The sequence below is a fragment of the Nerophis ophidion genome, linkage group LG14, assembly GCF_033978795.1.
Source record: "Nerophis ophidion isolate RoL-2023_Sa linkage group LG14, RoL_Noph_v1.0, whole genome shotgun sequence".
NCBI lineage: Eukaryota > Metazoa > Chordata > Actinopteri > Syngnathiformes > Syngnathidae > Nerophis > Nerophis ophidion.
This window is the reverse complement of record NC_084624.1, coordinates 7,690,670-7,716,448: the sequence shown is the minus strand read 5'-3', so window position 1 is coordinate 7,716,448 and position 25,779 is coordinate 7,690,670. Positions and strand designations below refer to the sequence as shown.

The window sequence follows — 25,779 nt, the reverse complement described above, 5'->3', positions numbered from 1 at the left end:
TGATAAATGGATTGTACTTGTATAGCGCTTTTCTACCTTCAATGTACTCAAAGCGCTTTGACACTACTTCCACATTTACCCATTCACACACTGATGGAGGGAGCTGCCATGCAAGGCGCCAACCAGCACCAATCAGGAGCAAGGGTGAAGTGTCTTGCTCAGGACACGACGGACGTGACGAAGTTGGTACTAGGTGGGGATTGAACCAGGGACCCTCGGGTTGCGCACGGCCACTCTCCCACTGCGCCACGCCGTCCCAAGTTCATAGTTCTTAGAAACTATCGCCACTATGTGGTCATACATGCAACAAGTTCATAGTTCTTAGAAACTATCGCCACCATGTGGTCATACCTGCATCAAGTTCATAGTTCTTAGAAACTATCGCCACCATGTGGTCATACCTGCAACAAGTTCAAAGTTCTTAGAAACTATCGCCACCATGTGGTCATACCTGCAACAAGTTCATAGTTCTTAGAAACTATCGCCACCATGTGGTCATACCTGCAACAATTTCATAGTCCTTAGAAACTATCGCCACCATGTGGTTATACCTGCAACAAGTTCATAGCTCATAGAAACTATCGCCACCATGTGGTCATACCTGCAGCAAGTTAATACTTCTTAGAAACTATCGCCACCATGTGGTCATACCTACAACAAGTTCATAGTTCTTCGAAACTATCGCCACCATGTGGTCATACCTGCAACCAGTTCATAGTTCTTAGAAACTATCGCCACCATGTGGTCTTACCTACAACAAGTTCATAGTTCTTCGAAACTATCGCCACCATGTGGTCATACCTGCAACCAGTTCATAGTTCTTAGAAACTATCGCCACCATGTGGTCACACCTGCAACAAGTTCATAGTTCTTAGAAACTATCGCCACCATGTGGTCATACCTACAACAAGTTTTTAGTTCTTAAAAACTATCACCACCATGTGGTCATACCTGCAGCAAGTTCATAGTTTTTAGAAACTATCGCCACCATGTGGTCACACCTGCAACAAGTTCAAAGTTCTTTGAAACTTTCGCACCATGTGGTCATACTTGCAACAAGTTCATAGTTCTTAGAAACTATCGCCACCATGTGGTCACACCTGCCACAAGTTCAAAGTTCTTTGAAACTTTCGCACCATGTGGTCATACCTACAACAAGTTCATAGTTCTTAGAAACTATCGCCACCTTGTGTTTATACCTGCAGCAAGTCATAGTTCTTAGAAACTATCGCCACCATGTGGTCATACCTGCAGCAAGTTCATAGTTCTTAGAAACTATCGCCACCATGTGGTCATACCTGCAACAAGTTCATATTTCTTAGAAACTATCGCCACCTTGTGGTCATACCTGCAACAAGTTCATAGTTCTTAGAAACTATCGCCACCTTGTGTTTATACCTGCAGCAAGTCATAGTTCTTAGAAACTATCGCCACCATGTGGTCATACCTGCAGCAAGTTCATAGTTCTTAGAAACTATCGCCACCTTGTGTTTATACCTGCAGCAAGTCATAGTTCTTAGAAACTATCGCCACCATGTGGTCATACCTGCAGCAAGTTCATAGTTCTTAGAAACTATCGCCACCATGTGGTCATACCTGCAACAAGTTCATATTTCTTAGAAACTATCGCCACCATGTGGTCTTACCTACAACAAGTTTATAGTTCTTAGAAACTATCGCCACCATGTGGTCATACCTGCAACCAGTTCATAGTTCTTAGAAACTATCGCCACCATGTGGTCATACCTGCAACAAGTTTATAGTTCTTAGAAACTATTGCCACCATGTGGTCATACCTGCATCAAGTTCATAGTTCTTAGAAACTATCGCCATGTGGTCATACCTGCAACAAGTTCATAGCTCATAGAAACTTTCGCACCATGTGGTCATACTTGCAACAAGTTCATAGTTCTTAGAAACTATCGCCACCATGTGGTCACACCTGCCACAAGTTCAAAGTTCTTTGAAACTTTCGCACCATGTGGTCATACCTACAACAAGTTCATAGTTCTTAGAAACTATCGCCACCATGTGGTCATACCTGCAACAAGTTCATAGTTCTTAGAAACCATCGCCACCATGTGGTCATACCTGCAACAAGTTATAAATAAATGATAAATGGATTGTACTTGTATAGCGCTTTTCTACCTTCAATGTACTCAAAGCGCTTTGACACTACTTCCACATTTACCCATTCACACACTGATGGAGGGAGCTGCCATGCAAGGCGCCAACCAGCACCAATCAGGAGCAAGGGTGAAGTGTCTTGCTCAGGACACGACGGACGTGACGAAGTTGGTACTAGGTGGGGATTGAACCAGGGACCCTCGGGTTGCGCACGGCCACTCTCCCACTGCGCCACGCCGTCCCAACAAGTTCATAGTTCTTAGAAACTATCGCCACCATGTGGTCATACCTGCAACAATTTCATAGTCCTTAGAAACTATCGCCACCATGTGGTTATACCTGCAACAAGTTCATAGCTCATAGAAACTATCGCCACCATGTGGTCATACCTGCAGCAAGTTAATACTTCTTAGAAACTATCGCCACCATGTGGTCATACCTACAACAAGTTCATAGTTCTTCGAAACTATCGCCACCATGTGGTCATACCTGCAACCAGTTCATAGTTCTTAGAAACTATCGCCACCATGTGGTCTTACCTACAACAAGTTCATAGTTCTTCGAAACTATCGCCACCATGTGGTCACACCTGCAACAAGTTCATAGTTCTTAGAAACTATCGCCACCATGTGGTCATACCTACAACAAGTTTTTAGTTCTTAAAAACTATCACCACCATGTGGTCATACCTGCAGCAAGTTCATAGTTTTTAGAAACTATCGCCACCATGTGGTCACACCTGCAACAAGTTCAAAGTTCTTTGAAACTTTCGCACCATGTGGTCATACTTGCAACAAGTTCATAGTTCTTAGAAACTATCGCCACCATGTGGTCACACCTGCCACAAGTTCAAAGTTCTTTGAAACTTTCGCACCATGTGGTCATACCTACAACAAGTTCATAGTTCTTAGAAACTATCGCCACCTTGTGTTTATACCTGCAGCAAGTCATAGTTCTTAGAAACTATCGCCACCATGTGGTCATACCTGCAGCAAGTTCATAGTTCTTAGAAACTATCGCCACCATGTGGTCATACCTGCAACAAGTTCATATTTCTTAGAAACTATCGCCACCTTGTGGTCATACCTGCAACAAGTTCATAGTTCTTAGAAACTATCGCCACCTTGTGTTTATACCTGCAGCAAGTCATAGTTCTTAGAAACTATCGCCACCATGTGGTCATACCTGCAGCAAGTTCATAGTTCTTAGAAACTATCGCCACCATGTGGTCATACCTGCAACAAGTTCATATTTCTTAGAAACTATCGCCACCTTGTGGTCATACCTGCAACAAGTTCATAGTTCTTAGAAACTATCGCCACCTTGTGTTTATACCTGCAGCAAGTCATAGTTCTTAGAAACTATCGCCACCATGTGGTCATACCTGCAGCAAGTTCATAGTTCTTAGAAACTATCGCCACCTTGTGTTTATACCTGCAGCAAGTCATAGTTCTTAGAAACTATCGCCACCATGTGGTCATACCTGCAGCAAGTTCATAGTTCTTAGAAACTATCGCCACCATGTGGTCATACCTGCAACAAGTTCATATTTCTTAGAAACTATCGCCACCATGTGGTCTTACCTACAACAAGTTTATAGTTCTTAGAAACTATCGCCACCATGTGGTCATACCTGCAACCAGTTCATAGTTCTTAGAAACTATCGCCACCATGTGGTCATACCTGCAACAAGTTTATAGTTCTTAGAAACTATTGCCACCATGTGGTCATACCTGCATCAAGTTCATAGTTCTTAGAAACTATCGCCATGTGGTCATACCTGCAACAAGTTCATAGCTCATAGAAACTTTCGCACCATGTGGTCATACTTGCAACAAGTTCATAGTTCTTAGAAACTATCGCCACCATGTGGTCACACCTGCCACAAGTTCAAAGTTCTTTGAAACTTTCGCACCATGTGGTCATACCTACAACAAGTTCATAGTTCTTAGAAACTATCGCCACCATGTGGTCATACCTGCAACAAGTTCATAGTTCTTAGAAACCATCGCCACCATGTGGTCATACCTGCAACAAGTTATAAATAAATGATAAATGGATTGTACTTGTATAGCGCTTTTCTACCTTCAATGTACTCAAAGCGCTTTGACACTACTTCCACATTTACCCATTCACACACTGATGGAGGGAGCTGCCATGCAAGGCGCCAACCAGCACCAATCAGGAGCAAGGGTGAAGTGTCTTGCTCAGGACACGACGGACGTGACGAAGTTGGTACTAGGTGGGGATTGAACCAGGGACCCTCGGGTTGCGCACGGCCACTCTCCCACTGCGCCACGCCGTCCCAACAAGTTCATAGTTCTTAGAAACTATCGCCACCATGTGGTCATACCTGCAACAATTTCATAGTCCTTAGAAACTATCGCCACCATGTGGTTATACCTGCAACAAGTTCATAGCTCATAGAAACTATCGCCACCATGTGGTCATACCTGCAGCAAGTTAATACTTCTTAGAAACTATCGCCACCATGTGGTCATACCTACAACAAGTTCATAGTTCTTCGAAACTATCGCCACCATGTGGTCATACCTGCAACCAGTTCATAGTTCTTAGAAACTATCGCCACCATGTGGTCTTACCTACAACAAGTTCATAGTTCTTCGAAACTATCGCCACCATGTGGTCACACCTGCAACAAGTTCATAGTTCTTAGAAACTATCGCCACCATGTGGTCATACCTACAACAAGTTTTTAGTTCTTAAAAACTATCACCACCATGTGGTCATACCTGCAGCAAGTTCATAGTTTTTAGAAACTATCGCCACCATGTGGTCACACCTGCAACAAGTTCAAAGTTCTTTGAAACTTTCGCACCATGTGGTCATACTTGCAACAAGTTCATAGTTCTTAGAAACTATCGCCACCATGTGGTCACACCTGCCACAAGTTCAAAGTTCTTTGAAACTTTCGCACCATGTGGTCATACCTACAACAAGTTCATAGTTCTTAGAAACTATCGCCACCTTGTGTTTATACCTGCAGCAAGTCATAGTTCTTAGAAACTATCGCCACCATGTGGTCATACCTGCAGCAAGTTCATAGTTCTTAGAAACTATCGCCACCATGTGGTCATACCTGCAACAAGTTCATATTTCTTAGAAACTATCGCCACCTTGTGGTCATACCTGCAACAAGTTCATAGTTCTTAGAAACTATCGCCACCTTGTGTTTATACCTGCAGCAAGTCATAGTTCTTAGAAACTATCGCCACCATGTGGTCATACCTGCAGCAAGTTCATAGTTCTTAGAAACTATCGCCACCTTGTGTTTATACCTGCAGCAAGTCATAGTTCTTAGAAACTATCGCCACCATGTGGTCATACCTGCAGCAAGTTCATAGTTCTTAGAAACTATCGCCACCATGTGGTCATACCTGCAACAAGTTCATATTTCTTAGAAACTATCGCCACCATGTGGTCTTACCTACAACAAGTTTATAGTTCTTAGAAACTATCGCCACCATGTGGTCATACCTGCAACCAGTTCATAGTTCTTAGAAACTATCGCCACCATGTGGTCATACCTGCAACAAGTTTATAGTTCTTAGAAACTATTGCCACCATGTGGTCATACCTGCATCAAGTTCATAGTTCTTAGAAACTATCGCCATGTGGTCATACCTGCAACAAGTTCATAGTTCTTAGAAACCATCGCCACCATGTGGTCATACCTGCAACAAGTTATAAATAAATGATAAATGGATTGTACTTGTATAGCGCTTTTCTACCTTCAATGTACTCAAAGCGCTTTGACACTACTTCCACATTTACCCATTCACACACTGATGGAGGGAGCTGCCATGCAAGGCGCCAACCAGCACCAATCAGGAGCAAGGGTGAAGTGTCTTGCTCAGGACACGACGGACGTGACGAAGTTGGTACTAGGTGGGGATTGAACCAGGGACCCTCGGGTTGCGCACGGCCACTCTCCCACTGCGCCACGCCGTCCCAACAAGTTCATAGTTCTTAGAAACTATCGCCACCATGTGGTCATACCTGCAACAATTTCATAGTCCTTAGAAACTATCGCCACCATGTGGTTATACCTGCAACAAGTTCATAGCTCATAGAAACTATCGCCACCATGTGGTCATACCTGCAGCAAGTTAATACTTCTTAGAAACTATCGCCACCATGTGGTCATACCTACAACAAGTTCATAGTTCTTCGAAACTATCGCCACCATGTGGTCATACCTGCAACCAGTTCATAGTTCTTAGAAACTATCGCCACCATGTGGTCTTACCTACAACAAGTTCATAGTTCTTCGAAACTATCGCCACCATGTGGTCACACCTGCAACAAGTTCATAGTTCTTAGAAACTATCGCCACCATGTGGTCATACCTACAACAAGTTTTTAGTTCTTAAAAACTATCACCACCATGTGGTCATACCTGCAGCAAGTTCATAGTTTTTAGAAACTATCGCCACCATGTGGTCACACCTGCAACAAGTTCAAAGTTCTTTGAAACTTTCGCACCATGTGGTCATACTTGCAACAAGTTCATAGTTCTTAGAAACTATCGCCACCATGTGGTCACACCTGCCACAAGTTCAAAGTTCTTTGAAACTTTCGCACCATGTGGTCATACCTACAACAAGTTCATAGTTCTTAGAAACTATCGCCACCTTGTGTTTATACCTGCAGCAAGTCATAGTTCTTAGAAACTATCGCCACCATGTGGTCATACCTGCAGCAAGTTCATAGTTCTTAGAAACTATCGCCACCATGTGGTCATACCTGCAACAAGTTCATATTTCTTAGAAACTATCGCCACCTTGTGGTCATACCTGCAACAAGTTCATAGTTCTTAGAAACTATCGCCACCTTGTGTTTATACCTGCAGCAAGTCATAGTTCTTAGAAACTATCGCCACCATGTGGTCATACCTGCAGCAAGTTCATAGTTCTTAGAAACTATCGCCACCTTGTGTTTATACCTGCAGCAAGTCATAGTTCTTAGAAACTATCGCCACCATGTGGTCATACCTGCAGCAAGTTCATAGTTCTTAGAAACTATCGCCACCATGTGGTCATACCTGCAACAAGTTCATATTTCTTAGAAACTATCGCCACCATGTGGTCTTACCTACAACAAGTTTATAGTTCTTAGAAACTATCGCCACCATGTGGTCATACCTGCAACCAGTTCATAGTTCTTAGAAACTATCGCCACCATGTGGTCATACCTGCAACAAGTTTATAGTTCTTAGAAACTATTGCCACCATGTGGTCATACCTGCATCAAGTTCATAGTTCTTAGAAACTATCGCCATGTGGTCATACCTGCAACAAGTTCATAGTTCTTAGAAATTTTTTCCACATCATCATACTTTAGTGAGCCAGGGGTCGTAAATAACATTTGTGTATGGAAAGAAATCAGCTTGTCACAATACCAAGGATAGCTCAGTGGTTAAGACTGCTGACTTGGAATAAGAGGTAGTGGGTTCCAATCAATTTTGTTCTACCATCATACTTTACTGAACAAGGAAGGAGTCCTCGATTACATATGTGCATGGAACACAATCTCATTTCCTTCACAACCCAGGATAGACCAGCGGTTAAGACCGTTGGCTTTGAAAGAAAGCTACTGGGTTCAAGTCCCACTCTGGTTGATTAGCTTTTGTTCTACCTCATAATACTTTACTGAGCCGGGAGTCCTCGATTTCATTTGTGTATGAGAAAATTGTTTTCTTTCCACTAAATCCAGGATAGGCCAGTGGTTAGACTGTTGACTTAGGTTGAAAGGCGCTGGATTCAAATCCTGGTTGCTTAGACATGTACTTTATAGAACTGTTTTTACCCTTCAAGATGATATATATTGTTACTGTGTCACCTCTCCCATGTATTTTTTGGATAACTATTTAATAATCTTTTTTTATCCAATTACAATTAACCTATTTTATTTTAATTGACCCAGGAAAGCTCATACTGGGTTCGAACACAGCTCTAGTTGACAGTATTTAGTTCCACCTCATTGTACTCTACTGAGCAAAGAGTCCTCGATTACATTCGTGTATGGACCAAAATCATTGATTCACAAGACTCATGATAGCCTATTGGTTAAGACTGTTGAAGGAGAAAAAAAGTTGCTGAGTTCAAACCCCACTCCGGCTGGCAGTATTTTTTTCCACATCATCATACTTAAGTGAGCCAGGAGTCGTATATAACATTTGTACATGTAACGAAATCAGTACTTCACAAGACCAAGGATAGCCTAGTGGTTAAGACTGCTGACTTGGAATGAGAGGTACTGGGTTCCAATCCCACTCAAGTTGACAACATTTTGTTTTACTATCATACTTTACTGAACCAGGAGTCCTCGAATACAGATGTGTATGGAACACAATCGCAGTCCTTTCAAAACCCAGGATAGACCAGGGGTTAAGACCGCTGACTTGGAAAAAAAGCTACTGGGTTCAACCCCACTCTGGTTGATGGTCTTTTGTTCTACCTCATAATACTTTACTGAGCCGGGAGTCCTCGATTTCATTTGTGTATGAGAAAAAAATGTCCTTTCCACAAGACCCAGGATAGCCCAGTGGTTAAGACTGTTGACTCAGGTTGGAAGGTGCTGGGTTCGAGACTGCTGACTTGGAATAAGAGGTAGTGGGTTCCAATTCCACTTATGTTAACAGCATTTTGTTCTACCATTATACTTTACTGAACCAGGAGTCCTCAATTACATATGTGTATGGAACACAATCTCAATCCTTTCAAAACCCAGGATAGACCAGGGTTTAAGGCCGCTGATTCTGAAAGAAAGCTACTGGGTACAAGTCCCACTCTGGTCGATGGTATTTTGTTCTACCTCATAATACTTTACTGAGACGGGAGTCCTCGATTTCATTTGTGTATGAGAAAAAAATCTTACTTCCACAAGACCCAGGATAGCCCATTGGTTAAGACTGTTGACTCAGATCGGAGGGTGCTGGGTTCGAGTCCCGGTTGGGTCGATATGAAATTTACAAAACTGGCTGGAGGCTTAAAGGTGACATATATTGTTACTGTGTCATTTCACCCATTTCATTTTAAATAAAATTATCAATTTTTTTTTTTTTTATCCAATTAACCTATTTTCTTTTAATTGTACCCAGGAGAGCTCATTGGTTAACGCTCTTTATTTATCCTATTCCCACCTACCTCAGGAATTACCCTCACTCACACACACGCACGCACACACACTCCAACACACACACACAGTTAACCCCTGAGGTGTCATCATAGACTATTTGACCATTTATTTTTGATTATTATTATCTTTAGTGTTGACTTAATCTTTCAACTATATGTTAGTCAAACAACTAGCACATAACATTACTCTGTGTGGGGGAGAAGAAACACCCCACAAAGTATGTCGTTTTGACGCCATACTGCCAAATTACTGATTCCATGGATGGGATTTTAACTCACCACCCCTGTATTTGTAGCCCACAGTGTTAACCATTGAGCTATCCTGGGTCCCATTATGGCTTGGTTTTCGCTCATATACAAATGTAATCAGTGAACTATGATCAAGGCGAAACAAAAACAAGATCTTGTTCATTGTGGATTTGAACCCAGTAACACTGCGTGAGAGATAGTAGTCTTAACCATTGAGCTATTCTGAGTCTTTTTCCAAATATATTCTGCCTCATTCACTAATGAAATCGTGACATCCGTCGCAGTAAACTACAATTGAGGTGGAGATAAATTTTGAACCTTAGTTACAAATCATACCAATTGTATGACACATTAAATATGTTTCTTTTTGTGATCGCAGAAGAATGTTGTGGTCATACCTGCAACAAGTTCAAAGTTCTCAGAAACTATCGCCACCATGTGGTCATACCTGCAACAAGTTCATAGCTCATAGAAACTATCGCCACCATGTGGTCATACCTGCAACAAGTTCATAGCTCATAGAAACAATCGCCACCATGTGGTCATACCTGCAACAAGTTTATAGTTCTTAGAAACTTACTTACTTTGACTTTCACAAAGTGCATTATTTATTTTATTTTGTTACGCCCCCTCCAGCTCCATGCGGACCTGAGTGAGGACAGCCTGTTTTCACGTCCGCTTTCCCACAATATAAACAGCGTGTCTGCCCAATGACGTTATAACTGTAGAATGATCGAGGGCGAGTTCTTGCTTTCTTATGTGGGTTTATTGTTAGGCAGTTTCATTAACGTCCTCCCAGCGCGGTAACAACACACAACAACAGCAGCCACGTTTTTGTCTACCGTAAAGCAGTTCGTCTGCCGTAAACAGCAATGTTGTGACACTCTTAAACGGGACAATACTGCCATCTACTGTACATGCATATGTGACAATAACATCTACGGCTTTTAGAGAGTGCAGTGCACAACTGCGCACACAACAAGGAGACGAAGCAGAAGAACGAGGAAGATATAGCCGTGCCACACAGCAATGCATCATCAGAGAGGGTGTTCAGCATGGTTAGACAAATAGTGACAGAGAATAGAACAGGGGTGGACAATTCAACCCTTAACTCAACAATGAGTAGATGAGTGTTATGTGTGTGTAAATAAATAAAAACTGAAATTAAAGTATTTTCTTTTATATATATATATATATATATATATATATATATATATATATATATATATACATATATATATATATATATATATATTAGGGCTGCGAATCTTTGGGTGTCCCACAATTCGTTTCAATATCGATTCTTGGGGTCGCGATTCGATTGTATATCGATTTTTTAGATTCAACACGATTCTCGATTCAAAAACAATATTTTTCCGATTCAAAAGGATTCTGTATTCATTCAATACATAGGATTTCAGCAGAATCTACCCCAGTCTGCTGACATGCTAGCAGAGTAGTAGATTTTTTTTTTTAAAAGCTTTTATAATTGTAAAGGACAATGTTTTATCAACCAATTGCAATAATTTACATTTGTTTTAACTATTAAACTAACCAAAAATATGACTTATTTTATCTTTGTGAAAACATTGGACACAGTGTGTTGTCAAGCTTATGAGATGCCATGCAAGTGTTTTTTTTATTTTTATAAATGTCTAATGATAATGTCAATGAGGGATTTTTAATCACTGCTATGCTGAAATTACAACTAATATCGATACTGTTGATAATATTCATTTTTGTTTCACTACTTTTGGTTTGTTCTGTGTGGTGTTTGTGTCTCCTCTCAATTGCTCTGTTTATTGCAGTTCTGAGTGTTGCTGGCTCAGGTTCGGTTTTGGAATTGGATTGCATTGTTGTGGTATTGCTGTGTAGTGGTTTGTTGGATTAATTTGAAAAATATATATATATATATATGTATATATATATACATATATATATATATATACATATATATATATATACTATAGCTAGAATTCACTGAAAGTCAAGTATTTCTTATATATATATGAAATACTTGACTTGACTTGGTGAATTCTAGCTGCAAATATACTCCTCCCCTCTTAACCACGCCCCCAACTACGCCCCGCCCCAACCACGCCCCCCACCACCACCTCCTGAAATCGGAGGTCTCAATGTTGGGAAGTATGCGTACAACGGCCTTTTAAAAAGTCATTAATTTTACTTTTTGAAACGGATACCGATAATATCCGATATTACATTTTAAAAGCATTTATTGGCCGATAACATCAGCCAATAAATATCTAATTTAATATTTGTATGCTTATGCTGGTATATTATTGATCTATATAGCTCGGTTGGTAGAGCGGCCGTGTCAGCAACTTGAGGGTTGCAGGTTCGATTCCCGCTTCCGCCATCCTAGTCACTGCCGTTGTGTCCATGGGCAAGACACTTTACCCATCTGCTCCCAGTGCCACCCACACTGGTTTAAATGTAAAAAATTAGATATTGAGTTTCACTGTGTAAAGCGCTTTGAGTCACTAGAGAAAAAGCGCTATATAAATATCATTCACTTCACTTATTATTCATACATAGAACAAGGAAATGGGTTACAATTGCTATTGTATGAAAAGGGGAAGGATTAAATGAACTCTGCTTCTTCCTCCTCCTTTTATGACGTGCTGTAACAAAACAACAGGAATTGTGTGATGCACGACACTGTATCGTATTCATGTTCCTTGTACACTGAACTGAACCCCGTATGGTATCGGCAAGAACATCGATGGTGAGACAAGTGGCGTGTTTGTGTGACTTTGCAGGTTCGAGTACTCATGGCCTTGGTCTACCTGGTGATGTGTGTCCTCGGTCTGGTGGGCAACCTCCTGGCGCTCTTCCTGCTCCGCCTCCGCCGCCGCGGCCGGCGCCACTCCTCCGTCGACTGTTTCGTGATGAGCCTGGCGCTCACCGACCTCCAGTTCGTCCTCACCCTGCCCTTCTGGGCGGTGGACACGGTGCTGGACTTCCGCTGGCCCTTCGGCAGGGTGATGTGCAAGATGGTGAGCTCGGTCAGCACCATGAACATGTACGCCAGCGTCTTCTTCCTCACCGCCATGAGCGTCACCCGCTACCACTCGCTCCTCACCTCCATGAAGGCGGCCAGTCCCAGGGCGGCGGCCGCTCGGGCCAGGTGGGCCAGCGTGGCCATCTGGGCGGTGTCACTGGTGGCCACGCTGCCCCACTCCATCTACTCCACCACCGTGCAGGTTTGTGGACCGCCTCCGTCCTCCTCTCTGTCTGCAGTCTAGTCTGCTATGACACAGCTGCTTCGTCACCGCTATTAACAACACTTCGACAAAATCATAGTGGACCTAACATAATCGTGAGAGTCCAGTCCATAGTGGATCTAACATAATAGTGTGAGAGTCCAGTCCATAGTGGATCCAACATAATAGTGAGAGTCCAGTCCACAGTGGATTTAACATACTAGTGAGAGGCCAGTCCATAGTGGATTTAACATACTAGTGTGAGAGTCCAGTCCATAGTGGATCCAACATAATAGTGAGAGTCCAGTCCACAGTGGATTTAACATACTAGTGAGAGGCCAGTCCATAGTGGATCTAACATAGTAGTGTGAGAGTCCAGTCCATAGTGGATCTAACATAATAGTGAGAGTCCAGTCCATAGTGGATCTAATAGTGTGAGAGTCCAGTCCATAGTGGATCTAACATAATAGTGTGAGAGTCCAGTCCATAGTGGATCTAATGTAATAGTGCTATTTTGGTGGTTTTGTCTCTTTTTGGGGTATTTTCCTGAAGCAGTGTCATGTCTTCCTTTGAGCGATATTTCTACTTTGTTTTTATCCTTCTTTGTGGGGACATTGTTGATTGTCCTGTCATGTTCGGATCTACATTGTGGACGCCGTCTTTGCTCCAGAGTAAGTCTTTGCTGTCGTCCAGCATTCTGTTTTTGTAGAGTCTTGTTCACGAGTGAGGGAAGAGTGGATGGTGAGATCGACAGGCGGATCGATGCGACGTCTGCAGTGATGCGGACGATGTATCGATCCGTTGTGGTGAAGAAGGAGCTGAGCCGGAAGGCAAAGCTCTCAATTTAATGGTCGATCTACGTTCCCATCCTCACCTATGGTCATGATCTTTGGGTCATGACCGAAATAACAAGATCACGGGCAATGAGTGATAAGGTGAGAAGCTCTGTCATTCAGGAGGAGCTCAAAGTACCTACTCAGTGGTCTCGTGGTTAAGAGTGTCCGCCCTGAGATGGGTAGGTCGTGAGTTCAAGCCCCGGCCGAGTCATACCAAAGACTATAAAAATGGGAGCCATTACCTCCATGCTTGGCACTCAGCATCAAGGGTTGGAATTGGGGGTTAAATCGCCAAAAATGATTCCTGGGCGCGGCCACCGCTGCTGCTCACTGCTCTTCTCACCTCCCAGGGGGTGAACAAGGGTGATGGGTCAAATGCAGAGGACAACTTTCACCACATCTAGTGTGTGTGTGACAATCATCGGTACTTTAACTTTAACTGAAGTTAGATCGAGAGGAGCCAGATGAGGTGGTTCCGCTACCCGGAAACCCTGCTGGGGAGATGTCCGACCGGTCGGAGACCCAGGACACGTTGGGAAGACTATGTCTCCCGACTGGCCTGGGAACGCCTCAGGATCCCCCGGGTGGAGCTGGATGACATGGCTGGGGAGTCCAGGTTTCCCTGCTTAGGCTGCTGCCCCCGCGACCCCACCTCGGGTCAGCGGAAGAATATGGATGGATGGAAGCTGCTAGCTAACGATTAGCAATGCCAAATGCTACTTAGCAATTAGCAACTGTAGCTGATAGATAGGGAATAACAATGCCAGATGCTAGTTAGAAACTGGCGGCACTAGCGGCTAGTTAGCGACCAAGAAATGAGCCGTATCACTAGTTTGTGAGTTTATCGACTTGCCATTTTGTACTGTTTGTCCCTTTTGTGGTTGCCGGGGGTGCTGGAGCCTATCTCAGCCGGTTACCAATCACGGTTTTAGGCTCAATTCCTTTTAAACCACAATCCTTAGCGTCAAAGTTCATCGTAAAGACCGATTCCATTTTCAATTTGGCAAGCGCAGCATACCAGACCGAGGTATTCTTCACGGAGAACTGAGAAACCGATTGTTGTACCTTCTTTGAGACTCAGGTGACCAAGCACTCTCGTGTTCCCAGGTGTCCGCCGACGACGAGCTCTGCCTGGTCAGGTTCTCCGAATCAGACTCGGGTCGCTGGGATCCCCAAGTTCTCCTCGGACTCTACCAGACGCAAAAAGTGCTCCTGGGATTTGTGGTTCCTTTGATCATCATCAGCGTGTGCTACCTCCTCCTCCTGAGGTTCATCCTGAGCCGGCGGGTGGTGGGCAGCACGATGGGCGGGGCCGCCGCACTGAGGTCCGAAGGCGAGCGAGGACGCCACCGCCGCCGCTCCAAAGTCACCCGCTCCGTCACCATCGTGGTTTTGTCCTTCTTCCTGTGCTGGCTGCCCAACCAGGCCCTGACCTTGTGGGGGGTGCTGATCAAGTTTGACCTGGTGCCCTTCAGCAAGGCTTTTTACAACACCCAGGCCTACGCCTTCCCCCTGACCGTCTGCCTGGCCCAGGCCAACAGCTGCCTCAACCCGGTCCTCTACTGCCTCACCCGCCAGGAGTACCGCACCGGACTCAAGGAGCTCCTTCTCCGGGTTTCTCTCTCCGTCCAGAACCTTTTCGCACACGCCCGGGGGGAAAGGAGAGTGGAGGTAGCCCCGCCCACTTTGGGGACGACACACAAAGACGACTTGTGACTTCAGCCATATTGTTTTTTTTTACTTGGGTCTTGAAGGCAGACCCACCGGATCTGGATGGTACTTCAAGTGCAGTGGAACCGCCAACAGTGAACCTCTCCGTTCAAAGATGCTGAAGTTGTCATTTCAAACATGTTGTTCCGTAGCGTGCAGTCGTACCTCAACTTAGGAACTTAATCGGTTCCGTGACCAAGCTCTTAACTCAAATCAACGTCTTCCTTTGGAATAGTTTCCCCGCCCCCTCCCAAATAGCAACATTTTAAAATGACTTTTGAAAGGAAAAAAACAAGCAAAAAAACACCTCAGAAAAAACTTGGCTTTCCAAGTGTCAGGTTCAAACACTGATGACATCTATTAAACAAGACAAGAAGCAAGGAATTAATCAGAGACAGAATTACATTTAGCTCAATGAGGAGAAACGCGTAGACCTGTGACCTCGTACAGTGTCCCACCAAGATTGTAGGCCTCCTCTTATTATTTGGACTTTCCCTGATTACATGGCAACAGCTGTTTCTAAAAGGGACAGGGGTCGTAAACACCCGCTGCCTTTGGTCACAAAACAGATCAAACAAAAGGTGCCTGGAGTGGGGTCAGGTCCTGCTTCCTCTCCGCTTTGTAGATCTCAGGTCAAGACAAAGTCTTCCTGTGGATTACAATACAACAAAGAAACCGACCATTTCATGTCGCTTCCCATCCTACACAGTAAGGTTTTACAAGCCTTTTGATCGGTAAGATCAAAGACAGCTTTTGTCTGCTCGTTGGGAACTCCTTGAAAGACAAAGTTTTGTGATACCTTAGATACAATTATTCTCACACCAAGATTAAAATACAGTAGCGTAGTAGGCCTTAGTATTCATTAGAAACAAGGCATAGGTTTTATTTAACAATATATTGATGTGGTCACGTATTTACCTGGTAGAGTATTTACTTTGTGGGGTGGACTTTTACAGTCTTTCCTTCCAGCTGCTTTGCCGTCAAACACACCATCAGCAGCTTTTAAATTTTTTTTATTTTAATTACCTTAAACTAGCGAGTAAGACCCGATGTTTGGGGGTTGACTGTGACATTTGCCACACCACTCAAGGTGTCGCTCGCAACTCCTGCTCTTATCTCAAAACACTCTTAAGTTGAGGTTCCACTGCATGAGGCTCAAAACTAGTATGTGTCAGAAGTATGAAGGGAAATAAACACTGTGATACCACTACAGCAAAGTAAAACTACCGTATTTTCCGGACCATAGGGCACACCGGATTATAAAGGAGTCATATTATTATTGTGTTTTTTTTCTAAATGTAAAAGACTTCCTTGTGGTCTACATAACATGTGATGGTGGTTCTTTGCTGAAAATGTTGCATAGATGATGTTTTACACATCATCTTCAAGTCGCTTTCTGACAGTTTTGTGGGCGGGTCTTATTTACGTGCCTCCACTTCAACAGCGTCTTCTCCCCCGTCATCTTTGTTGTAGACGTGTAGCGTGCAAGGACGGGATGGTAGAGTATTACTCATGTTACTGAGCAGCCACTTCCTGTTTTGTACGGTTACTATCTTGCTTCTCACCGATACTGCGGCGATGACGTTCATTTTGAAATGTTCAAAAGTAAAAAACGACGAGGCATAATCCCTGTAGTTTGACGTATGCATGGACTCTTGAGTTTTGTTTGACTTTTTGGACAATTGTTGAGCCCGACAATGAACATTTGGTTCCACTGAGTTTGTGTTATTCCCCCAAGCTTGTAAATATAAACAGTCTTCATCAAACAACGCTTGCTGTTTCTTTCCTAATCCAGTCAATGCAGAATTGGAACGCTTCATGAAATGTGATTTTTGTTTTTAATTCAGACTTCCCGTCCAACAAAACTGCCTCCCATTGTGTGACCTGGCCTGCCTACTATCACTCTTCCAATAAAACACCATTCACTGTACCTCAAGCACCTGGACTGCAGGCAAGAGGTCATCAGCCACGCCCACGTCTCGGCAAGTGCGAATATTTCTGTCCTGTGAAAATATAAATGTAGCGTGACCTTGAAATATACTTGTCGGAATAATTGTATCTAAGTTATTACAGAACTTTGTTGCCATGAGGTCCCGACGAGAGGATAAAAAGACGTCTTTGATCCTACCAAGCAAAAGGCTTGTAAAACTCCACTTTGTGGGATGGGAAGCGACATGAAGGTGTCAGTTTCTTTGACTTATTGTAATTCACATGTAGATTTTGTCTTGACCCGAGATCTACAGCGCAGAGAGGAAGCAGGACCAGACTCACCTCCAGGCCCCTTTTCTTTAAACTGTTTTGTGACCAAAGGCAGCGGCTGTTTACGACCCCGCTTCCCTTAGAAACAGCTGTTGCCAGGTAATCAGGGAAAGTCCAAATAAAAGAGGAGGCGTACAACCTTTTGTCAGAGTGTTGTGGGACATTCTTATTTACTACTACTACTACTAATAATAATAATGATGATAATAATAACACAGGTGTATTATTATATTTTTTTATTTTATTCTTGTTGGGGCAAAAATTACAATGTAAGAAATAAAATGTGTAATGTAAGAAAAAAAGGGCAAAAAAAATCAGTATGTAATGAGACAAAGTTGAAATATTCTAACTAAAAATTGTTAATAATATAAATAGTCACCTATAACCAAAAGCTGACACAACATCGGTTTTAGCATGTTTAAAAAAATAAAAAAAAATTATCCAAATGGTCCTAGCATACTTTGACCTTTTAGTATGTGAACCTGGGTGGAAAAAGTTTGGACACCCTGGATCTAAAATATTAGAGGCTCTCAAAATAAAAATAAAATATGCATTAAAGAAAAGTTTAGCTTTTTAGTTAAATAAAAAAAAATAATACTAATTTGAAAAATTACAACAATAACAAACACTTTTAGATATTTAACTGTACATTGATATTCAATTACAGGCAGAGTTGTATTGCTATTATTTTTATTTACTACTAATAATAACAATAATAATAATAACACAAGTGTATTATTTTATTTTTTATTGTATTCTTGCAGGGGGAAAAAATACAATGTAAGAAAAAGAGAGCAAAGAAAATCGGTATGTAATGAGAAAAATGTTGAAATATTCAAACTAATAATTATAAATAATATACGGAGTCAGTTATAACACAAAGCTGACACATTATCGGTTTTAGCATGTTTTTAAATAAAAAATAAATTATCCAATTGGTCCCAGCATACTTTGACCTTTCAGTATGCGGCCCTTGGTGGAAAAAGGTTGGACACCTTTGAACTGGAGTATCAAAAGTATCGATATTACAGCATAAAGAGCTGGTATTGAGAATAAGCCCCGCCCCCTCCCCAATTGTGAACATGAATGCAAATGTATCATTAAAGCAGTTCCAGACTTTGATTGACACGCGAGGCGGGCGCAGTGCAACTAGATTGAATGATAAATAATAGGACAGGGTTTTCTTCTTCAAGGACATTTCTTCAACACGGGTGGGAAATATACAAGAAGTGACTGCTGCCAATTATGTGCGAGGCCAAAGATGAACTTTGATGGTGTCCACGGAGATGTGGAGGATCCACGGGGAAATCTGACAGAAGGCTGAGAGACTGAAGCAAGATTTGAATGATGAACAGGATAGAAAACAGAGCAATGATGTCATGCAGGACTAGAAGATCAAAGAGAAGATACACGACACAGCAATGATGTCATGCAGGACTAGAAGATCAAAGAGAAGGTACACGACACAGCAATGATGTCATGCAGGACTAGAAGATCAAAGAGAAGATACACGACACAGCAATGGTGTCATGCAGGACTAGAAGATCAAAGAGAAGATACACAACACAGCAATGATGTCATGCAGGACTAGAAGATCAAAGAGAAGATACACGACACAGCAATGATGTCATGCCAGGACTAGAAGATCAAAGAAAAGATAGTTGACACAGCAATGATGTCATGCAGGACGAGAAGATCAGAGAGAAGATAGAAGACACAGCAATGATGTCATGCAGGACTAGAAGATCAAAGAAAAGATAGTTGACACAGCAATGATGTCATGCAGGACGAGAAGATCAGAGAGAAGATAGAAGACACAGCAATGATGTCATGCAGGACTAGGAGATCAAAGAAAAGATACACGACACAGCAATGATGTCATTCAGGACTAGAATATCACAGAGAAGATACATCACACGGCAATGATGTCATGCAGGACTAGAAGATCAAAGAGAACAGACGACACAGCAATGATGTCATGCAGGACGAGAAGATCACAGAAAAGATAGACGACACAGCAATGATGTCATGCAGGACTAGAAGATCATAGAAAAGATACATGACACGGCAATTATGTCATGCCAGGACTAGAAGATCAAAGAAAAGATAGATGACACAGCAATGATGTCATGCAGGACTAGAAGATCAAAGAAAAGATAGATGACACAGCAATGATGTCATGCAGGACTAGAAGATCAAAGAAAAGATACATCACACGGCAATTATGTCATGCAGTACAGGACACTGATCGCTGACTATGTGGCGTGGTCTCAGGCGAGCCATCTGCTCCTTAATGTGGACAAGACCAAGGAGCTGGTCATCGACTTCAAGAAGAAAACGACCCCTGTGGAGCACATCAAGATCCAGGGCCGGGAGGTGGCAGTAGTGGGGCAGTACCAGTACCTGGGAGTCCACTTGAACAGCAGACTGGACTGGACGGACAACAGCAAAGCTGTATACAAGAAGGTCATGAGCAGACTGTTCTTCCTGAGGAAGCTTAGGTCCTTTAATGTGTGCAGAAAGATGTTGGAGATCCTGTATCAGTCTGTTGTGGCCAGTGCCCTGTACTTTGCAGCGCTTTGTTGGGGGAGCAGCACCAGCAGAAGGGACTTAAGACCCTTTGAGAAAACTGATCCGGAAAGCCGGCCAAACTATTGACACGCAGTTGGAGGCGTTTTACATACATATTATATTTTGTATTGCTACTACGGTCATACTTGCCAACACTCCCGATTTCCCCGGGAGACTCCCGAATTTCAGTGCCCCGCCCGAAAATCTCCCGGGGCAACCATTCTCTCGATTTCCACCCGGACAACAATATTGGGGGCGTGCCTTAAAGGTACTGCCTTTAGCGTCCTCTCTCATCTATAACCTATAAAGTAGGCAGGCACGGTGCTATTTCTCAGCGTGTTTTTATTCCAGACAGCACGTTAATACACAGACACACAACATCCGGTGTCATGATCTGTGGTCTGGCTCATGTTTTTGTTATTTTCTGTTTGTTCTGGACTCTTTTAGTTCCTGTTCGCGGTCCATTGTTTGTTTAGTTACCAAGGCGACTTTTTTAGTTTCACCTGCCTCATGTGTTCGGGACACGCACCTGCTCTAGTTAAGAGACTATTATTTAAGCCTGTCTTTGCCAGTTAGTCGGCCGGGCGACATTGCTATTTTCATGCTCGTTTCATACCATTACTTCATTCATGCCGCAGTAGGTCTTGTTCGTTCCATGCCATAGTTTGTTTTGTTGTTTTCTATGTCCATAAGTTTTATGTTCCTTAAGTCTGCGGGCTATAGAGCGTTTTCCGTTCGGGCTCCAGTACTCTGGAATGCCCTCCCGGTAACAGTTCGAGATGCCACCTCAGTAGAAGCATTTAAGTCTCACCTTAAAACTCATTTGTATACTCTAGCCTTTAAATAGACTCACTTTTTAGACCAGTTGATCTGCCGTTTCTTTTCTTTTTCTCCTATGTCCCACTCTCCCTTGTGGAGGGGGTCCGGTCCGATCAGGTGGCCATGTACTGCTTGCCTGTGTATCGGCTGGGGACATCCCTGCGCTGCTGATCCGCCTCCGCTTGGGATGGTTTCCTGTTGGCTCCGCTGTGAACGGGACTCTCGTTGCTGTGTTGGATCCGCTTTGGACTGGACTCTCGCGACTGTGTTGGATCCATTATGGATTGAACTTTCACAGTATCATGTTAGACCCGCTCGACATCCATTGCTTTCGTCCTCTCCAAGGTTCTCATAGTCATCATTGTCACCGACGTCCCACTGGGTGTGAGTTTTCCTTGCCCTAATGTGGGCCTACCGAGGATGTCGTAGTGGTTTGTGCAGCCCTTTGAGACACTAGTGATTTAGGGCTATATAAGTAAACATTGATTGATTGATTCTCTCGTGCAATCGTCACACTTTCCTTTTGTTTTAGTTCCTGTCTTTTGTCCTGTATAGTTAGATTAATAATAAATATGTTCCTACCTGCTACCTTTGTCCGGAAAAGTCTGATTGCATCCCGGGAGAACAAACCTCGCATTAAGTTGTGAAAAGCCCCTCGTCGTGACATACAGATTCCCATCAAGCATTGCTTCAAAACTACGGCAAGTAGCAGAGTCTAAACACATAACATAGACGAAGCGGAAGAAGGAAGAAGACACGTGGCGACGACGAGTAAGAAGTTTGCTTGCAAGTTCCAAAATGATTGAAAAAAATTATTTACTGATGGTAAGCTTTGTTACTTTGGTCCCAGCTATCTGCAGGTCATTCACCAGGTGCCCCCGCGTGGTTCTGGGATTTTTGCTCACTGTTCTCATGATCATTTTGACCCCATGGGATGAGATCTTGCGTGGAGCCCCAGATCGAGGGAGATCATCAGTGGTCTTGTATGTCTTCCATTTTCTGATAATTGCTCCCACAGTTGATGTTTTCACACCAAGCTGCTTGCTTATTGTAGATTCACTCTTCCCAGTCTGGTGCAGGTCTACAATTCTTTTCCTGGTGTCCTTCGACAGCTCTTTGGTCTTGGCCATAGTGGAGTTTGGAGTCTGACTGTTTGAGGCTGTGGACAGGTGTCTTTTATACAGATAACGAGTTCAAACAAGTGACATTAATTCAGGTAACGAGTGGAGGACAGAAGAGCTTCTTAAAGAGGAAGTTACAGGTCTGTGAGAGCCTGAGATCTTCCTTGTTTGAAGTGACCAAATACTTATTTTCCACCATAATTTACAAATAAATTCTTTAAAATTCCTACAATGTGAATTCCTGGATTTTTTTTTCACATTCTGGCTCTCACAGTTGAAGTGTACCTATGATGAAAATTACAGACCTCTGTCATCATTTTAAGAGGGAGAATTTGCAAAATCGGTGGCTGACTAAATACTTTTTTCCCCCACTGTATATATAAGAAATACTTGAAAATATATTGAAGGTCTCAAGGTTGGTAAGTATGACTTCGGTACATTGGTAATCTACTTTATACCTGCATTATCCTTTGTAACTGAGGTGGAACAATTTCCCTTGTGGATCAATAAAGTTTGTCTAAGTCTAACTCAGGCCTGGGCAATTATTTTGACTCGGGGGGCCAAATTTTGAGAAAAAAATATGTTTGGGGCCGCTATATCTGATTTTTTAGGAACACTGATACAAAATAGACCTCCTTTTTAGACCAGTTGATCTGCCGCTTCTTTTCTTTTTTCTCCTATGTCCCCCCCTCCCTTATGGAGGGGGTCCGGTCCGATGACCATGGATGAAGTACTGGCTGTCCAGAGTCGAGACCCAGGATGGACCGCTCGTCGGGACCCAGGATGGACCGCTCGCCTGTGTATCGGTTGGGGACATCTCTACGCTGTTGATCCGCCTCCGCTTGGGATGGTTTCCTGTGGACGGGACTCTCGCTGCTGTCTTGGATCCGCTTTGAACTGAACTCTCACGGCTGTGTTGGAGCCACTATGGATTGAACTTTCACAGTATCATGTTAGACCCGCTCGACATCCATTGCTTTCGGTCCCCTAGAGGGGGGGGGGGGGTTGCCCACTTCTGAGGTCCTCTCCAAGGTTTCTCATAGTCAGCATTGTCACTGGCGTCCCACTGGATGTGAATTCTCCCTGCCCACTGGGTGTGAGTTTTCCTTGCCCTTTTGTGGGTTCTTCCGAGGATGTCGTAGTCGTAATGGTTTGTACAGTCCTTTGAGACATTTGTGATTTTAGGGCTATATAAATAAACATTGATTGATTGATTGAAAACCTCACAATAATGTCTGATTGAATGCTGAAAACGTTATGACAGACCGCCTTAAAAAACGGAATGGAATTTTTTTTTTTTTTACTGAATGAGACACCCAGAATGGACACGACATTAAAAAATGTGGGATTTACAATATTATGAATGATAAAACACTGAATATTGACAACATATGAACGTCACACCCCCTCTCGATTGACATATTTGCGACAAACACAGCAAAATATGAACACGAAGGGTAAAAAAACCCACCTACAATCTGATGTATCTAATATGCACTAAAGTTTTTTACAAAAATCTCCTTCCACGTCTGTCCCTGACACCCACATTTCTGCTGCTGCTGTGCCTTAGATCAGTGTTTTTCAACCTTTTTTGAGCCAAGGCACATTTTTTTCATTGGAAAAATCCCGAGGCACACCACAAGCAGAAAACATTATAAAAATTAAACTCAGCAGCCGACATTGACAGTAAAAAGTTGTTCTTGCAATTGTTGGATATAAATTAAAACCATAGCCAAACATGCATCACTATAGCTCTTGTCTCAAAGTAGGAGTACTGTCACCACCTGTTCCATCACACAGTGACTTATTTTGAGTTTTTGGGTGTTTTCCTGTGTGTAGTGTTTCCTATTTTGTTGTGGTTTGTCATGCCATGTACGGATGTACTTTGTGGACGCCATCTGCTGCTCCACGTGCTGTAAGTCTTTGCTGTCGTCCAGCATTCTGTTTTTGTTTATTTTGCAGCCAGTTCAGTTCAGTTTTAGTTTTGTTTTGCATAGCCTTCCCTAAGCTTGAATGCCTTTTTTTAGTGGCACTTGCCTTTTAATTATTTTTGGTTTTAAGTGCTACATACCTTTTTACCTGCACACTGCCTCCCGCTGTCATCTACATATTGTGATCATGACAAACTATGTTCCCGTCATCTACAAAGGATTTAGTTACCTGCTGCCACCTACTGATATGGAAGAGTATAACATGGTTAATCTGCCATGCTCTAGACCAGGGGTAGGGAACCTATGGCTCGGGGGCCAGATGTGGCTCTTTTGATGACTGCATCCGGCTCTCAGGTAAAATTGACCTGACTCTGCTTAACACGATAAATAATGAATAATTCCACTTTTAATCAGTGTTAAAAATGATGTTCAAAATATTAAACATCCTTGTGCATTTTTAATCCATCCATCAGTTTCTACCTCACCTGTTCAAGAAGTTGCGTTGATGGTAAGAAGTTATTTATTTATTATTGGTTAGTGTGGGGCTTGCCATCCTGGGGGTTCTTCAGACCACCAAGAACCGACATGAGACCCTGTTTCAGTATTACAGTATTGTTTCATTTTTCAATAAGTCTCTCAGTTGCTTCCCAGCAATTGTCTTTTTCTCTTTCGTTCTCACTCGCGCTCTGGCTCCAGCACCAACCCCGTCTCTCCTCCTGGCTGCTGCTTATAACATACTGTATGATTAGGTAACAAGGCCCAGGTGGGCCGTCTACGCACCTGTCGCTTATTTCGAGGCCGGTCCTGGCAACACCCCGCTTCGCTGCAGGCCACGCCCCCTCCACAGTTAGCTTCAGAATGACAATGTTATTACAAACAATAAGAGACCAATTATACTCTAGAAATGTTAGTCTTACTTAAAAAGCATGCCTATAGTTGTGTTCAGGGTTCTTCGCTCTCTCAGCCAAAAAGGTTCCTGACCCCTGCTCTAGACAGCACAGACACTCAACAATAGCACGTTAATTGCAGATTATAATTCCTGGTTTGCAAAAAATATTTTCAACCCAATTAAGTGAAATGACCACTCCCACCGCACACCAGACTGTATCTCACGGTACACTAGTGTGCCGCGGCACAGTGGTTGAAAAACACTGACTTAGATTACTATAGTAACTAATTAGATGACCATAGTAACTAGTATATCATACAAAAGTGCAGATTCCAACCGTATTTCAACGAAAAACATCACTGCATATCATTATGGCGGCTATGGTTTCCATCTTAAAGATCTAAAAAAAAAATCATTTTGGAATGTCCGGCGGGCCAGGTTGAAAAACTCAACGGGCCACATGTCCACTTTGCCCAGGTCTGGTCTAACTTAATGTTCTTCTGTCACTCCCCTTGTTGCAGCACAGTTAACACATTCACAGACGCCAACGTGTGCTGTAACCCATTTTCTGTGCCCGGTCGACAGGTGGGTGCTTGGAGTTGCAGCTACACGTCTTGCACGAGCCCATCTAAGCATTTGGGATTGGGCCGCCTCGCGTTAACACCCAAAAAACCCAACAGAGATGCTTTTGATTGTGCGGCATAATGAGACTATTGTCATGCGCATGAAGAGCATGTCAGCACTGACCCCGAGAGAAGTTAATGAGGTCCCATGGCAAACACAGGAATAGAAATCATATCATTATCATTTCTTTTATGTTGCATTTCAATGGAAAGTAGGCCAGCACTCACCGCAGATTATACAAAAAAAAAATCATACTACA

The 25,779-nt window shown here is 43.0% G+C and overlaps 1 protein-coding gene across 1 annotated transcript in view; it reads left to right on the top strand.

Annotated features, from left to right (window-relative positions):
- Positions 1-15,881, top strand: part of LOC133568055 (relaxin-3 receptor 1-like) — a 45,121-nt gene extending 29,240 nt beyond the window's left edge. The window contains exons 2-3 of the mRNA XM_061919761.1: positions 12,317-12,760; positions 14,704-15,881. Of these exons, the coding sequence (XP_061775745.1) occupies positions 12,317-12,760; positions 14,704-15,312 (1,053 nt within the window). The 3' untranslated portion in view covers positions 15,313-15,881. The remainder of the gene's footprint in view (positions 1-12,316; positions 12,761-14,703) is intronic.
- The last annotated feature ends 9,898 nt before the right edge of the window (positions 15,882-25,779 follow it).